Genomic DNA, 17,870 nt, shown 5'->3' with positions numbered 1-17,870 from the left:
TCTTCTCAGTGATGACCCACCCCAAGTGGTACAATCTAGATGATATGAAGACCCATCCAACCATAGCAATGCTCAGCAACAACCCATGACACTTCCCCTCAAGTTGGAGCGTGAAGGTTACGAATTCCCAACTCAAACATCAGTGCATGAAATTGATCATGACCTAGCCCTTTGGTGAACACAAGCAGTACTGATGGTCCTGTATTGAAGACTTTTGCGAACAATGTGACAATCAAGTCATGGGGCCATAGCTAAAAACCAATGATATACAGTCAACAAATATAATGGATCAGGGGAATTGCTAGCGTCCCAGCGCATAAGGCATTTCTCGGATGGTCTGTCTCTCAGACCACCCACCTCGTGAATGGAGACAAAAGCAGTTGTCTCTTTATTCATGAGGTGGCTGGTCTGACATGCGACAGACCAGCCGAGAAATGCCTTTCACGATGGACCCTAGCAAAACATCTATAGTAATCAATGATCAAATAAGATGAAGGTCCCAATAGCCAAAAATCAATGAGGCCCGCATATATATTAACAAACTATTACTAGTTTTCAAAACCTAATTGTTCTCACATATCCAAATGTTGTTCAACATTTCATTCCCGAAAAGCCACCTCGTGAATGAAGACAAAATCTACTGAAAAGTGAGCCCCGTGGCTGCTCTCACATGCAACAGCCCGTCCGCCAAAATGCCTTTTTGCTATGGACGCTAGCAAATCCCCTTCTACTTTTGCTTTATTTGCCCAAAGAGTCTAGCAGTTTGACAATTTGCAAATAGAGTGAGCAAGTTTGAGTGAATTTTGTTAAAAACACCATGCCATAAATTTGTGACCAAAATGCCCATGGTAGATTTTTCAACTCCCTGAAAAAAGATTAAAATGTCCTTATATGTGAAAAGCCAAAAACATGACCTTCTAAAAAGACAGAAATATACACATACCAGCTTTCTCATGCATTGGAACTTTTAAAATTGTGAGCCTCAGCCCCACCATAGACATGAGCTCGGTTAGAATTCCTAAGACCTATCCCAAAATGTTAAAACCCACCCACCCAACGGTTTGAATTGAGTTGGTGGGACCCACCCTATCAAAACAAATCAGCGAGTCGACCATCAATGACTGTAGTACGTAAAATTCTAACCACCTCGAAACAAATTAAACACTCATTAAATAAGAAGAAGAAGGAGTCGTATCGAGAGAGAATATGTGGTAATGGATAAAGCCACGAACAATTTCTCTCATTCTGTCACAGAAACTATAGTCTTAGTAATCTCCGACGAAATTTATACTTAAATAGCAAATTTATAGTGCCTCTGTTCTCTCTCTCTCTCTCTCTATCTCTCGAGCTAGGGTTTCTAGGGTTGAATTTTAGGGTTTTATACGCTTTCAACGATCTCATGGCGAATCGAACATCTGATCTGTTAAATCACGTGCAGCCGTCACAGGAATTTAAGGAGGATGCTCTTTTTCACTATCTGCATGCCAACATCGAAGGATTCCCTTCATCTCCTTCAAATTTCAAAATTTTACAGGTTTGATTACGATTATTTGTTTATTTATTTTACAGTTGATTATTTATGTTTGTGGAGTTTCAAATCATTAGAGTTGAGCGATTTAAGAGATTTTTGTGTTTGTAGTTTGGGCATGGGCAATCGAATCCGACGTTTCTTTTGGAAGTTGGATTGGGAGAGTCTGTTAAGAAATATGTGTTGAGGAAAAAACCTCATGGGAAATTGTTACAGTCTGCTCATGCTGTTGAAAGGGAATTTCAGGTAAAATGAATCTAACTTTGAAGTGGGTGATTTTGTTTTATGACTATCACTTTTGTTAAGAACATGCTATTGCTAGATATAGAGATTTTACTTATTGATTGGATTAGTTTGTTTGGTTTCTAATTGTTATGTTTCAATTTGATTTTGAAACATACTAGATTACCATGTATTATCTTCCACCATCTTTCACTATGGCTCCTTTTCGTTTGATGTAAAATGGGGGTAAAAAACAAATTTTAAGCCTTTTACGCCCATTTTTACACTAAAAAATGAGCATAAAATTTGTATTACGTCCATTTTACTTCGAAAGAAACGGAGCCTATTGGTTGTCATTATACACTATATTCTTCCGTTATATTGATGCATAAATTTATGTTAATCTATACTAATTATATAAAGCAAGCACCCCATCATAATTTTACTGAGTTATAGAAAAATCAGTTTCGCAATGCCTGAACAAAATTGCTTGAATTTTAAATTTGCCACTTCCTGTGTCTCTTTCTAAAATAGTAAAACCATTCCCAGCCCTCTCTCATGCCTGTATGAGTCTTCCCTACATTGGGATTGAGCCTTTTGCTCAATGGTTGAGTCTCTGTTCTTCAACCCAGAGGTTGGAGGTTCAATCCCAGTTGACCTATCAAAAAAAAAAAAAACTATTTCTTCCACTTTCAAAAACCCTCTTATCTCTCTCTCACACAGATCTTCCTTCCCAATTCAATATCCCCTCCTATTTGATTTCCTTTTCACTTGCTATTGCTGAAAGTAAATTGAAACTCTGGATGGCTTGAAAATTTGCAGGTCGGTAAATTAAGAATATTTCTAGAACTTATACAAAAATGATTCTCAATTCATGATGTCAGAGAACTTCTTCATTGATATTTTGCTAATCATTATTTCCTTTTTCCCCCTTTTGCAGGGTTGTAGTCTTGTGTTAGTTGCTTACACTAGTTAAAATTAAACATGATCTTTTCGTCCTAAATAACTCTCACGATTCTAACCCTCTTAAGACCCTTTTCTTCTGTTTCAACTTTCTGATAAAATTATATCATATCACCCTCTCTGGCAGAAAATGGTTTTGCCCATGGGCATCTATCTGATTGTCCACAAAAGGAACCAATTTTCCATCAAATACCTCTTCTGTTCATGTCTTGGAATGCATGGGTACACCCTTTTTTTAGCCTTGCATGCACATTAAGATGCAATCTTTGTATTATTTGTTATTTGTTAATGCTGGTTATTATATTGAATGGGCTGTGAAATGTCTTTATGTTTTAAAGGTTTTGAGCATTTCTTTGTCACAGGTTCTCGAGGCGCTGGGTGTTCATACAAATGTGCCTGTTCCTAAGGTCTTTTGCCTGTGTACTGATGTCAGCATAATTGGAACTGCTTTCTACATCATGGAGTATTTGGAAGGACGCATATTTCTGCATCCTGATTTACCTGTGAGATGTTGCCTTTGAATAGTTATTTTTTGTGGTCTTAGTGTCCCTCATAGATTTATTACTTGTTCCTTTTCATTTTAATAAACATGTTGTGTAGCTGGCATAGCTTTGTAGCAGGGAAATATTTCTGATTGTTAGTTCTGTTAAGCAACCAATTACTCCAAAAGCTTAAGCTGTTGGAGATGGTGTTATTTAATCTTTTCTACTTTAACAAGTTCCAAAGTCTGATTGGAACATTAATTTTCTTTTCCATCCCAGTTAAGCGGTTGGAGATGGTGTTTTTTAATCTTTTCTACTTTAACAAGTTCCAAAGTCTGATTGGAACATTAATTTTCTTTTCCATCCTAGTCGTAGCACTATAATTCTTCCTCATGTGATCAGGGAATAACCCCGAGCCAAAGGAAGTCGATCTATCAGGCAACTGCCAAAACTTTAGCTTCTTTGCACAGAGTAGATGTGGACTCTGTTGGATTAGGCAAATTTGGGCGACGGGAAAACTATTGCAAGAGGCAGGTCAGTGATTATCTGCTTATTTTGGCTAATCTGAAATGGCTCATCAGTGGACATATATATTTTGTACTCTATGGCTTGTAAGAAGAAGAGATGCTCTTGCAAAATGGATATGGATTCTTGTATTATGGAATGCCTTGGTTGGAAATTGCAGTAACTTTGCAATTTATGAACACTTAAACTTATGAAAATACTACGGATAGAGAAATATTTAAATAATCTTGGCCTTATTTTTATGTTATTTTGAATTTCTAATTCCAAGTACTTATTACTGACGAACCATAGCAATTGCACCTATCAAGACAAGTAAAAGAAGCAAGTTAACTTATCCTAGAATTGGTAGCTTGGAAAGATTAGCTTTAACTGATATATTCTTTTATCTATATCTTTGTTTTCCTTATATGGAGGATAGACTGATTTTATATGTATGTATGTATATATGGATGCATGTAGTGTAGGAAAAGGCCATAAAAACAGGTGGAAGTCATTAATACATATTTCAGGAGGAGAAATAAGAGGGGAAAATAAAACAAAGAGCCTAAATGCAGTTGTATTGCTGACGTCAGTATGAGGATCCCAGATAGGAGATTCTATGAAGCCTTTCTTCTTGCTGGGAACTATATTATTTTCCAGAATTTATGAAGTCATCTAGAAGGGTTTTGAAGGAATGAGTCTTTTTTGGATAAAAATGATGTCTTGGACAGTCAGTTTTATTGGAAAACTGAGTGCTTATTGAATTCTGCACAATATTCCGTGTCTGTTTGATTGGATTTGGAATATCCAGCAAGAAGGCCAAATAAGAGAGGACAATAGTATGGATTTAATGAAATGGGGGTGGGGATACCCTATATCATAAAAAAATAGTATAGGTTTAATGATTTTGAGTGCCATTAGGACTGGATTTCTTTGTAACTGTAATTTCTGTTTTTTCAACTCAGAAAAAGTCAAAGTTTAGTTGATGATTAATAGTAGGATTTCAAGTTCTAGCTTTTATTTGATTAGAAGTAGTTAGTTTTTTACTAGTGCCCAGAAACTTGCTAGTTATATGGGAAGCTCGCTTCTCCAAAAACTCGCCTTGGAAGCTAAGGGCATGTTCGGCAACTATTCTTTTACGGGATTTCCCCCTTTTTTAGGGTGGGAGAATGACGAAAGCCAAAAAATTCTCAAAAATCATTTTCGGCTGCATGACCCGCTAAGGTCCGTTTCCAAAATTTCTGCTACTTTTTCGACTAAAAAATAGGATTCCTTGAAGCGATAAATAACCGTTTCTAAAATTTCTCATCACTCCGTTTCCGCCCGATTCTTTAGGCAAGAATGAGAAGTGTTGCCGAACATGCCCTAACTTATTCTCGCTTTCCAAATTTAGGGGAGTTACACTTCTCACGCGCTTCCTACACGTTTCCTCTTAATTAAAAGTATGCTTCTTATTTATGTATTTTTTCTTAAAAGAGCATTTTCTCCTTTTGACATTTATTTTAAAAGAGAGTATTTAAAATTCAAAAACTCATCTTAAGTTTCAAATGAAACCTTCGTGGATATTATTGATTATGTATACCCACGCACAACCTACAGTTGACTTCCCATGAGGAAGAGAAACCAATTCCCAAGTGCTATTATGGTGAAGGGAAGCCATTTCCTCTTCCATTGATGTTCTCCGCCTAGAATTAGACAGAGCCTCTTGCACAGACTTAGGAGCAACAAAAGAAGAGAGGGAAGAACTAAGACAATGAAAAAGCGGAAGAAAACGATGTATAGGGCACAAACTTTTCAATGGGATTCACAATAGATAAATGAGAAAAAATAGTACAAAGACATGTAGCCTTTCGTTAAATGATAGGAACATCAAGGTTAGTGAGAGGAGGAACTGAAAAAGGAGATGCAAATGGTAAAGAAGTTACTGGAATAGAATCCACATAGGACAGAGAGGACGGTGGTACATGCACTTAAGTGGATAGATCCCGACTGCGATGTGAGTACACATACGGGATTATAGGTTTAGACTTTAGAGGCATTGAGCAGCATAGTCTCTGCATTGGGCACCAGTTTCTTGCAACAGGAAGGGGAAGAAGAAGAGACAAATCCGCTTCAACAAACCAACTTATCAAAAATTAAGGGAACTGATTCAAAAAGGGTCACATCAGCAAAAATATAATGATGACAGAGTGATTCAGAAAGGGTCATATCATCAAAAACATAATGATGACAGAGTACAAGTTTGAAACACATTCCCTTTTTGAGTGATAGAGTAACCCAACACAATAGATTTGACCACAAGAGAATCCAATTTATCAGAACCCTAGCCTAACTAATGAACAAAGCAAAAGCAATGATACGAGGAGGAAGGGTCATATTTCCCCTCTCCTCATGCCCTCTTTTGCATGATTGTTTTCCTTATCATGTTCAAATCTTGGAGTGTGCATGTACATGGTCGTATTTCCCTGCAAAGGCCTAATATTTCCATGTTAAAGTCTGCTAAACTCCATGGCCCTGGTGAATACTTTGACTCCATGATATCACCGTGCTTAAACCTCCCTCCACCAAGAGATTACCACATAATTCTGTCTTGAAAATATAGAAACCTGTGAGAAAAGTCGGAAATGTGTTTCGCATGACTACATTCTTTCGTCAATTTCATTCCAACCATATGTTTTTTGTTTGTCTTTCCGATATAATTTTTTTCCGTCTTGATGGTTATGAATGGCTCTTGAACAATTGTGACATCTATAATACTAATAGGGATGCTTGGAAATGAAAATCTTAAATGTTTCAGGTAGAAAGGTGGGCAGAACAGTATCTTGCTTCAACTGGTGAGGGTAAACCCCAGCGGAATCCAAAGATGCTGGATTTGGCTGGCTGGCTAAGGCAACATATTCCTCTTGAGGATTCATCAAAAATGTCAGGAGTTGGCCTTGTTCATGGTGATTATCGGATTGATAACCTAGTTTTCCATCCCCTTGAGGTCTGGTAATTCGAATATCCTTTTTTTAATTGTATTTTTTGAATGGTAATTCGAATATCCTTTTTAACCACTGAATATCATATACCAATAGTTTGTGCATGAGTGCATCTGAAGATATATATATATGAGAGAGAACTATTGGTGCGCTTAAGCTCACCATTTTTTGGGTGCGCTTAAGTTGTTATAACGCCTCCCATTCGTTTAAATGTTTGGGTCCCACTGGGTCCTGCTTAAGCTCACCAATGGGAGGCGTTATAACAACTTAAGCGCACCAAAAAAATGGTGCGCTTAAGCTCACCAACAGTTTTCTCTCTCTCTCTCTCTCTCTCTATATATATATATATATATATATATATATATATATATATATATATATATAGAGGAAAAGGATTGTAAGCTCGAGCGTACCAACCTTATGGTACGCTCGAGTGCCCAATCACATGGGTCCCACATTTTTTTGTGGTGATCCAAAGCATTCATTTGCAAGGCCCTATCATAGATAGGGTGTGTACCAAAAAATCAGCTCCATTGAATCATCCTAACCCCCTCCCATCCTAACCCCTCCAAAGTGGAGGGCAAAAATGGGCAGATTTGTGGACAAACAATGTCTGTCCATTTTGACCTCCACAAATGGATGGGTTAGGATGATCCTATGGAGCTGATTTTTGGTACACACCCCATCTATATAAGGGCCTTTCAAATGAATGCTTTGGATCATCCTAAAAGTGTGGGCTCACACGTGATTGGGCACTCGAGCGCACCATAAGGTTGGTACACTCGAGCATACAATCCTTTTCCTCATATATATATATATATATATATGAAACTTCACAAAAATGTAATGAACAGTGATTACCCTCCATTGAGTGGCAAATAAGTAACTTTTGTTTGTTTTTCTGTCTCTATGAAATCAAGTTTTTATAATTTAAAAAGGGGACTGATATCTGCACTATCATGTTTTGATAATGGGACAACACCTCCTTTAACACTTGCTGTCATTGGCTGCTTGAGACCTTCTTGGAAATTATAGTTGTTTTTGACAGCTGGTTAAAAAAGTGTTGAACAAGGTGATACATCCCATAAGCATATACAATTCCAGACCACACACCTTATATACACTATACAAGATATGTAAGCACTTTTTGCACACCCCTTCAAATTGATGCATTCGGTCATGCAGCATCAATTTGTAAATCAAAGAATGATGTCGAGCTTGAATCATGGAATTTGTGAAGATATCTGCTAATTTATATGCATACTGAACGTATGGAAGTTTAATTAATCCTTTGGAATAGAACTGACGTCTAAATTGGCAATTGATATCAATATTCTTTGTTCACTCATGGAAAACAGAATGTTCCTTCAATACCCAATGCTGTCATAACAAATTTTTTAGCCCAGAGAAGGTAGTTGGGCCCTTTATCGAGGTAAGTTGGGAGCTTGATATATCCATAAAATTGGGTATGCCAGGTATATTGTCACTCTCCATATCAAAACCAAACTATAGTATCTAAATCATACAATTAATGAATTGCGATGATATTCAGGGACAATCTCACTCACATGAACTAGGCATAGGGACCTTTGACTATGTCTTGATGATGTCCATGGACAATCCCATAAATACGAATAGGGTGTGCCTTTCGACTTTGTCCCGATGATATATAACCATGGTTTAAAATTTCGGTTTCGGTAACCATTTCGGACATTCATAAACCGAAATTTAAATTTCAACCGAAATTCCGAAATTTCGACCGAAACTCCGAAATTTCGACCGAAATTCGGAAATTTCGACCGAAATTTCGATCGAAATTTGGTACTCCCGTTCAAAATTCCGGATAGAAATTTTGTAACGTTTTTTTTTAAAAAATAAAAATTGCATTTTCTTGAAATTTCGGACCGGAATTTTGTAAATGTCGAAATATTTAATATTTAATTTTGCCAAATACCGGTTTCGGTCTGAAATTTAAAACCATGTATATAACCTGCACAGATATATGAAAAATTATATTTACTCCTTATTTAACGCATAGAGGCATATTTATTTGGAATATGATCGGGGACAAAAGTGTTCACACATGATCATCCAAAAAGCTGCCTAAATTAATCTATCACATCATCACCAATAGGAGATCATCCGATCACTATTCCTCTTTGATTTGACCTAAAAAAAGAGGAATAAGGTCATCTAGGCACAGCCAAGCACACAAAAGCAAACCGCCATATGGATTTCTATGCACGAAGAAGAAAAATCCCCAATTCCTATTTGTCTGATCAACGCAAGACAGATCTTGGGTTTCCAAATGGGTGTATATGTACATAAACTCAACTCAACTCAACAAAGCCTTTGTCCCAAACTAGTTGGGGTCGGCCAAATGAATCCTTTAGAAAAAATTTATGAATTTTCTATAGGATTCATTTCATAGAAGAGTGGCAAAGTTTACGGCTGGCTGCCAACCTGATGCCAACCCTCCTCCTTTATCCTGGCTTGGGACAGGCTGTGAAAAACACTGGCGGAGTTGGGTGTATGTGTACATAAAAGAAAAAAAAAGAGATTCAGCAGAGCTAGAGAATTGGATGGATCAATATTCTGATGCCATGTTAGAATATATGAAGAGAAAGATTAAAGAATAGATCTTGAGAAAGAAACGGAGGAGAGATGGTGGAGAGATGGTGGAGAGAAGAGAGGGGAAGGAGGGAAGGGGAAACGTCATGAACAATATCTTGTGAACGGTTATGTCATGAACATTGCCTCACGACTTCTCTCATATATTTTATTAGAATATTGAGAATATTACATATGCCCAGAAAATGACTAATCCAACCATATATCGTAGGCTATGATCTAGTACACGGATTAACATTTCAAGTATGAAATAAGTTCCATGACACGCACGCGCACACGCGCGCGCGTGCACACACACACACACACACACACACACACATATATATATATATATATATATATATATATATATATATATATATATATGAGGAAAGTGAAGCTACACCGCCGGCTTAAAATACAATGGGCCCACATTGTTTTGGTGATCCAAAGAATTCATTTGATTGGCCCTCACATAGATAGGGTGTCCACCAAAAATCAGCTCCATAGGATCATCCCAACCCTACGATTTGTGGAGGCAAAAATGAACGTGTAAAAACCTTCACAAATTTGTCCATTTTTGCCTCCACAGTTTGAAGGGTTGGGATGATCCTATGGAGCTGATTTTTGGTGGACACCCTATCTATGTGAGGACCAATCAAATGAATGGTTTGGATCACCAAAACAATGTGGGCCCATTGTATTTTAAGCCGGTGGTGTAGCTAAGTTAGCTACACCGGCGGTGTAGCTTCACTTTCCTCATATATATATATATATATATATATATATATATATATATGAGGAAAGTGTTTCTAGTCCGGCCGACTAGAGATCATTCTCTAGTCCACCACCCAAAAACACATGGGTCCCACATATTTTGTGGTGATCTAAAGCATTCATTTGATAGGCCTCATCATAGATAGGATGTCCACAAAAATTCAGCTTCATAGGATCTTCTTAACCCTTTGATTTGTGGAGTTAAAAAATGGACAGATTTGTGGCGGTTTATAGCCGTCCATTTTAAGCTCCACAAATCATAGGGTTGGGATGATCCTATGAAGCTAATTTCTTGGGGACACACTCTCCATGTCAGGCCCCATCAAATGAATGCTTTGCATCACCCAAATATGTGGGACCCATGTGTTTTTGGTCGGCGGACTAGAGAATGATCTCTAGTCGGCCGGACTAGAAACACTTTCCTCTATATATATATATATATATATATATATATATATATATATTAGCACGTATAAATCTCACGGTCCCAATGAGACAAGCTATTTCTTGGATGTTGCTTTCAATTCATGGCAAGTGAGCGTCAATTAATCATGGTTGAGATGAGGTATTAAAAAATATAGCGTTCCTCCTTTATGGAGCCCTTAGTACAAGGAAAATGATATGATGAGAAACACATGCAGGGAAACCATTCCATGTGTTACTCACTACGATCTCAGATCAAGATTGCAACGTGATGAGACCGTGGGCCCTACTTGATTTGAATTTTTAAGTAGTAGGAATCCATGGGGTCCACTTCCATCCCATCTGATTTTGACTGGAAGCTGAAAAGATTCACCCAATGTTGATGTCTCACGGTGATCACTTAATATAACAAAATGATTGACAGAAACATAGCTACATGATGGATACTAATAATGCAAATCATACATCTAATAATCTGCTCTTTTCTGCTGCAGGATCGAGTGATTGGTATTCTTGATTGGGAATTGTCGACTCTCGGAAACCAAATGTGTGATATTGCTTACAGCTGCTTGGTACTTAAATAATTTATCACGCAAAGCTACCAATTTATTTCTATTTAATTTTTACCACTTTCTGTGTTTGATTCAGACGAAGCATATTTCTTACTGTCTGGTTCTCTTTACTCATTTATTTTTTGTTGACTTTTGATTGGCATGCTGGATTTGTGGCATGATGCTTTTAATTTTTCATTGTATCTAATCGTTACTGTAACTTAGCCGCATACATGCCTAGTGAATAAACTATTGTCCTTCTATTTCATGCTTTTATGTGGATGAATATTTGATGATCATAGCCAATGGAACCTTTGTTTGTTTCTGTGAAATTGTGACTTTAAAATTTAGTGTGAATGACATTTTATTCTGCCATTCTTGGCAAAACACTCTTGCATCGGCGTACCATTTGTCAGTGGTGAAATTCCGTTTTAGACATCTCTTTTATGCAATTCTACAATTTGATGGATACATCACACAAACTAATAATGAATGCCAAATCTGTATCTTTTATATTTTTGTTATGTTTGAATGATAACCAATAAGTTATCAGAAGAGAAAAGAGTTCAAACAGTATCCATAGAATTTCAAATGTCAAGAATCTCTTCTAAAAAGTATGTATCTTTTTAATCAGATCTTTTGTGATGACAATTAACGTACTTTTGAATTAATTTATGTGAGGCAGCAAGTTTTGGAGTTATTTGGCTGGTGTTGTCTTGGATTTTCCTAGCTTCTAGAATCACACACGCATGTTATACATGTAGGTATAGGGAATTGGTACTGACATCCACAAATTTAGGTATTTTTCACCATGCCATTTTGTCTTGTTTGATTTGCCTTTACTTTTTCAATAGTTCTCACCTTTGCTTAAAACGATGATATATGAGGTGATTGATAATACAATCTTTTGGTGGAACTAATGAGGGTGTGGTGGGAATATGTTGTGGTAAGAATTAGCAGCTTCTTATCAGTGTGTGCATGCGTGGCAAAATGATATGAAGACGAGCTGTTTTATGATTGACCCAAATATCCACCTTGATGTTTCCACGTGTATTAAAGTAGTGGCACATTTTCCATTTTGTGAAAAAAAAACAGGGGTATCCTTGTCATGAGAAAACAATTTCTATTGTGGTGTTGGACACATGGTGCAAGAGGGTGGGCTGTTTGTGGGGACCTCCTGAAATGGGCATGCATTCTAAGCAGCTATCTTATATATATATATATATATATATATATATATATATATATATAGAGGAAAAGGAGTGTGCGGTTGACCGCACCTAGGCTTTGGTGCGGTCGAGGGCTTAAACACATGGGTCCCACACTTTTTGTGGTGATCAAAACCATTCATTTGCAAGGCCCCATCATATATAGGGTGTGTACAAAAAATCAGCTCCATTGGATCATCCTAACCCCTCCAAAAGTTGAGGGCAAAAATGGGCAGATTTGTGGCAAACGGTGTCTGTCCATTTTGCCCTCCATTTTTGGATGGGTTAGGATGATCCTATGGAGCTGATTTTTTGTACACACCCTATCTATGATGGGGCCATGCAAATGAATGCTTTGGACCATCCTAACAATGTGGGACCCATGTGTTTTGGGCCCTCGACCGCACCTAAGCTTGGTGCGGTCGAGCGCACAATCATTTTCCTCATATATATATATATATATATATATATATAGGGAAAAGGTTTCTTTGGTATCGCTCACCCTGAGCAACCCACTAAATACACCATCTCACATGTTGTTTGACTCATCCAACCCATTCATTCTATAGGTTATGGTTAGGATTATGGTTATTGTTATGGTTATGGTTATGGTTAGGGTTATGATTTGTGGAGGTTTTGAAATGGATGGCTAGAAATTAGGCTCCTATAGATTGAATGGTTAGGATTATGGTATGGAGATGGTTTCTTAGGAACACCCTAGCTGTGTGAGGTCCTATGGAATGAATGGGTTGGATGACTCAAACTACATGGAGATGGTGTATTTATAGGAAATGGTTTCTGAGCCCATATATATATATATATATGCTTGTGTGTGTCCAACACAACACACACACACACACACACACACGTGAAAAGGTGGGCATTTCTCTTGGTTTCACCAGTTCAGTTGTATGATGTCATTATGTGCGTGTCAGTGGGTGCACATGGCTTCCTTTTGAATTTTGGCGTAGGGGAGTGTGACAATTGCTTTCTATATGGCTCACATCCAATTTTTGTAAGATCTGAAAATAGTTTGATATGCTCTCTCAAGTTGCTAATGTTACATGCTCTGTTCTTAAAGTCTTACGATTTACGATTTGAATCTTACGATTCACATCGATTCGTGGGTTGAACGATTCAAATCTGATGAATTATCTTTTTCGTAAAAATCTTACGATTCAAGTACGATTCGACTTTGAATCGTGTGATTTTTACGATTCTTTTTTACTATTTTTACGATTCTGCCTGTTTTGGATTTTGAGAACTGATCGTGATTTCAAAATGAAAATCATTTCGAAATGCTTTGTTTATTGCCGATGATGATTATAGATTTGAATATGTGCTTTGTTTACTGTTGTGATAAATTATATAATGATTTATTATATGATCAATATAGTTTGTGCTTTGTTTGGTAATTTATTGTGCAATGAATATGGTTTGTGCTTCTGATTACTAATCATGTATTTTTATATTTAATTTAATAGTTTCAAATGGAAAATAGATAATTACTCATTTTATTCTTATTTTTTACCTTTTTATATTTTTTAATATTTTTTCTCATATATATATATATAAATCTGAAAAAATCTTACGATTTACGATCCGATTTCCGATTCGGTACGATTCGAACCCTGTTACGATTCGATATATATTCCGATTTTCTGAACCTTGTACATGTCCTATTAATATATTCAAATAAGAAAACCAGGTTTTCTTTGCATAATATGCTTTGAAAAGGGATGCTTATTCTGTCAGTGATACCCTAGCCTCTTTTTTTGTCCATTTTGATCAAGAGTTATAACTTTATTAAGAAGAGTGAGATCCTAGCTAATGGTCATAACTAAGGCAGTGTCCAGCAACTGGAGCAGGATTCTCTCTCTCTCTCTCTGAACGACAACAAATTTTATTAATCGAAAAAAGATAAAGACCGAGATGGTCAATACAAAGGAAAAAAGAGGAAAAAGAAAAAGCAAAGAAAAAAAGAAAGAGGAGCCCCTAGACAGAGGCCAAGGGAAAAACTTCAAGGGGCAAAGAGTCGAACATTTCCAACGAGTCTTTACCCACTCCTTCCCTTGCTAGCTTATCGGCAATACCGTTTGCCGATCTATTAACATCCTCTCTTTTTATGCCTGTGTTATTTCCTTATTTTGTGCCTTATGGCACTCCCTTGTTAGTTCTCTCCATAGTTGGTTCTCTCCATAGTTGGTCTTCTATTATTTTCTTGTGCGGACCATTTTTTGGGCATTAGTTAAATTTTGTTTTATCTTTGATCACCAAAAATAAAAAAAATGAAAACATAATAAAAAGGACAAAAAGGGTCTGTTTGTTATTGGTAAGACGAGACATATTGTTGACATTGAAGGTCTCAGGGTAAGTGTGTTCTTCAGCAGAAATATATCAAAGGGAAATCTTTATTTCCACCTTGAGGGGTAATTTGGCATATGGCCTACATATTGTGATTTTCTCTACTGCTCTTTTACGTTAGTTTGCTGTGTTTATCCTTCTAAACCATATTGCAATTTGAATGGTAGCCTCTTATGGATCTCTATTTACTTATAATATGCATCAAACTATAGTTGAAATAGGTGAATAACCTGATGTGCCTCATCATTTATCTTGATAGTGCTTGAAGAACTATGCCATACCTCAAGATAGCTTTAGCCATCATAACGTTCTTTGACCTCGTTGACATTCCCTTGCAAATGACCTAAGGTGCGGAGTTTCAGTTCACAATTCCATGCTCCGCTTCCAAACATGTGATTGAATCTTCAATTTATATACAGACATCATGTCCATTTTACGACATTTTCATCTGTCAGATTTATTTACTCTATTGGGATGTCAGAAGTGTAGGAAACATGAATGCCTGTCTATATATGTATGTATGTATACTAATTATCAAAAAAGAAATGTATGTATACTATTATGAATTTCTGATCTGCTGCGGAAAAAAATGACAAAAATCACTCAGAAGCTAACAATGTAAGACGGAAATGTTCAAGAAGTAATTAATCATCGTGATTTCCTTTCCTGGCAGCATTACATTGTGGATGGAAGGGTTCGTGATGCACAATCATATGATGGATTCGAATTTAGTGGGATCCCTGAAGGGATCCCATCACAGGCAGAATACCTGGCGGATTACTGCTTTGCAGCTGTATGTTTTTATGTTTCTTATCGGACATTTTTTGAGTCTTCTTCAAATGTTTTGTTTTTATTATTGGTTTGCTAACTTTCTACAGGGACTCATATTTTTTGTGAAACTGCTGAAATTTAGGGAAAGCCTTGGCCAGTTGCAGACTGGAAGTTTTATGTTGCCTTGTCCTTGTTTCGCGGAGCCTCTATTTTAACAGGAGTCTATCACAGATGGATTCAAGTAGGTCATTTCTCAGTCTGTGTGTTGTCTTAGATTTGTGAAACTGCCATTTACTCCAAAAGCTTAAGCCGTTGGAGAAGGTGTTATTTAATCTTTTATACTTTATCACTCTCCCTCATGTGTGGCCCTGCTTTTTTAGGGTTTGCCTACACATGGCACATGTGGCCCCTCTTTTGAGTTGTCCATTCCATGTGGATTTTTAATATCGAGGAGGTTTGAACCCAGGGCAATTGCTCTGATACCATGTGAAACTACCAATTACACAGCTTAAGCCGTTGGAGAAGGCGTTATTTAATATTGTATACTTTAACAAGATTATCACTACATATACTCTAGAGTTCATTTTTTTGCACCAAAATCCAGGGAAATGCTTCAGGAGGTGACAGTGCCCAGTATACGTATAAGTTAGCTAATACTTTCATAGATTCGGCTTGGGCATTCATAAGTCGTTCATCTGTTCTTCCTAATCAGCCTCCATATGGTAAGTTGATTGTTACGGTTTTAATAGCATTACTTGATATTATTGTTTTTCGGTTTGAGGTATGCCTTTTCTGTAAGCTTTCTCATAAATAAAATTGATGCCCGCTCTGTATCTTTATTCGGAAGAACATGGCTGGTTGTAGGCTGAAAGAGTGAAATGGTTTTGGGATCTCTTGAAATGTTTAGGGGACATAAAAACATAACATTGTAGTAAAGATCAGTGCTTAGTCATCAATGCAACTGTTTACCAATCGACACAAGTCTTATAATTTTGTTTTGTTCTCTACTAAAACCTTAGTTTTCTTGTCACTGCACTGACAACCAATTATTATTTAAGTTGTAAAAGTATGCCATTTTCACTGATTTGTTTCCTTGAACAACCTGGTAGATTGTCTTATCCAGTCAAGGCTTTTCAAATCGATAAATCAAGACCAGAACCCTTGATCAACACCACCCCCAAAACAATAAAATTAGAACTTGTTTTTCACATCCCAACACTGATAGAAATCACATCAAAATAAAGATTGTTTATACATTCAAGGTTTCTCAAATCCATAAATCAAGACTAGAAGGCTTGAACATCTCCCCCAAAAGAATAAAATTAGAACTTGTTTTCACATCCCAACACTGAGAAAGCACATCAAAATAAAGATATCTCATCCATTCAAGGCTTCTTAAATTGATAAATCAAGACCAGAAGCCTTGAACACCGCCCGCCCCCCCCCCCCCCCCCCCCAAAAAAAAAAAAAAGAAAAAAAAAGAAGAAGAAAAAGAATAAAAGTAGAACTTGTTTTTCAGATTCCAAAACTGAGAGAAATCACATCAATATATACATATGCGCGCGCTCGTGTGTCTGTCTGTCTGCAACCTCTTCTAAGCCATCAAACAGCAAAATATCCCTAAAAAGGTATAATAAAGAAAGTCCTATTAATCCCTCTTCCTCCTACAGATAGAGCTGAGTTCAACCCTTTCATGGTTTGAAAAATTCCCTAGGCTACCAAGTACCCATGTATATATATCCTTTACTTTAGTTGCACAACTTGAATTGATGTGTCTCACTCTTAAAATAACTTTAGACAGCTAAAGAAAAATCAATGAAATATGCCTTATTCGTAACTCTTAACACTTGTTACGACCTTGCCCCCTAGGATGAATGAAAGTTAATAGTGAGAAACAAAAACTTAAAATTGCCCCAAAAATTATCCCTTTTCTTTGACTGCTTGGTCCATCCTCTTCTTTTTCTTCCTTTTTTTAAGTCATACAACTCAAATAGATGTACCCCTCTAAAATGATTTTAGACAGCTATACATAACTCTAAACACATGTTATGACCTTGGCCCCTACATCAAATAAAAGTTAATAGAGAAAGAGAGTAACTTAATCTTCTCAATAAGCCGTTTTCTGCCTTTTTGTTCTACCCTCTTATAATTCTTCCTTTTCCCGTTTCTTCTTTTCCTGGTTTAATTGGTGCACCCAGTGTTTAAAATTTCGGACTTAAAAACAATTACTTTCCAATGTAAGACCAAGTCTACTCAGGTGAGCCAATACTTGACGCGTTCAATTTTTCATTAACTCAGGCAAGTCAAATGAGTTTTCGATTGACTCAGGCTGGGCAAAACTTGGACGCTGAAGTATGCCCCGCCAAGGTAAAACACTGAAATCAAATCGACTCCGGCTTGTTGATGGTTGTCTTGGAATTATTAAAGAGTGGTTGTATCTCCATCTGTCCACACAGCCATCAATCCTCCCGAATTGGCGAGACTTA

General features: G+C 36.9%; 1 protein-coding gene across 2 annotated transcripts in view; it reads left to right on the top strand.

Annotated features, from left to right (window-relative positions):
• Window positions 1-1,199: 1,199 nt before the first annotated feature.
• The window catches only part of IBR3 (acyl-CoA dehydrogenase-like protein), a 37,102-nt gene continuing 20,431 nt past the window's right edge, over window positions 1,200-17,870 (top strand). Inside the window, exons 1-10 of one of the 2 annotated variants that reach the window (XM_077362086.1) lie at window positions 1,200-1,268; window positions 1,439-1,534; window positions 1,640-1,774; window positions 3,076-3,216; window positions 3,598-3,729; window positions 6,497-6,685; window positions 10,985-11,062; window positions 15,287-15,406; window positions 15,527-15,625; window positions 15,989-16,106. In XM_077362086.1, coding sequence (XP_077218201.1) covers window positions 1,215-1,268; window positions 1,439-1,534; window positions 1,640-1,774; window positions 3,076-3,216; window positions 3,598-3,729; window positions 6,497-6,685; window positions 10,985-11,062; window positions 15,287-15,406; window positions 15,527-15,625; window positions 15,989-16,106 — 1,162 coding nt within the window. In that variant the 5' untranslated portion in view covers window positions 1,200-1,214. Of the gene's footprint in view, window positions 1,269-1,308; window positions 1,535-1,639; window positions 1,775-3,075; window positions 3,217-3,597; window positions 3,730-6,496; window positions 6,686-10,984; window positions 11,063-15,286; window positions 15,407-15,526; window positions 15,626-15,988; window positions 16,107-17,870 lie in introns of those variants that run through there. The other variant, XM_077362087.1, reaches the window with a different exon arrangement.

The sequence above is a fragment of the Tasmannia lanceolata genome, unplaced genomic scaffold (assembly GCF_043159265.1).
Source record: "Tasmannia lanceolata isolate RefF3 unplaced genomic scaffold, GAP_Taslan_0.1 ptg000019l, whole genome shotgun sequence".
Classification (NCBI taxonomy): Eukaryota; Viridiplantae; Streptophyta; class Magnoliopsida; order Canellales; family Winteraceae; genus Tasmannia; species Tasmannia lanceolata.
The sequence above is the reverse complement of the archived record's forward strand: the minus strand, read 5'-3'. Positions and strand labels throughout refer to the sequence as shown.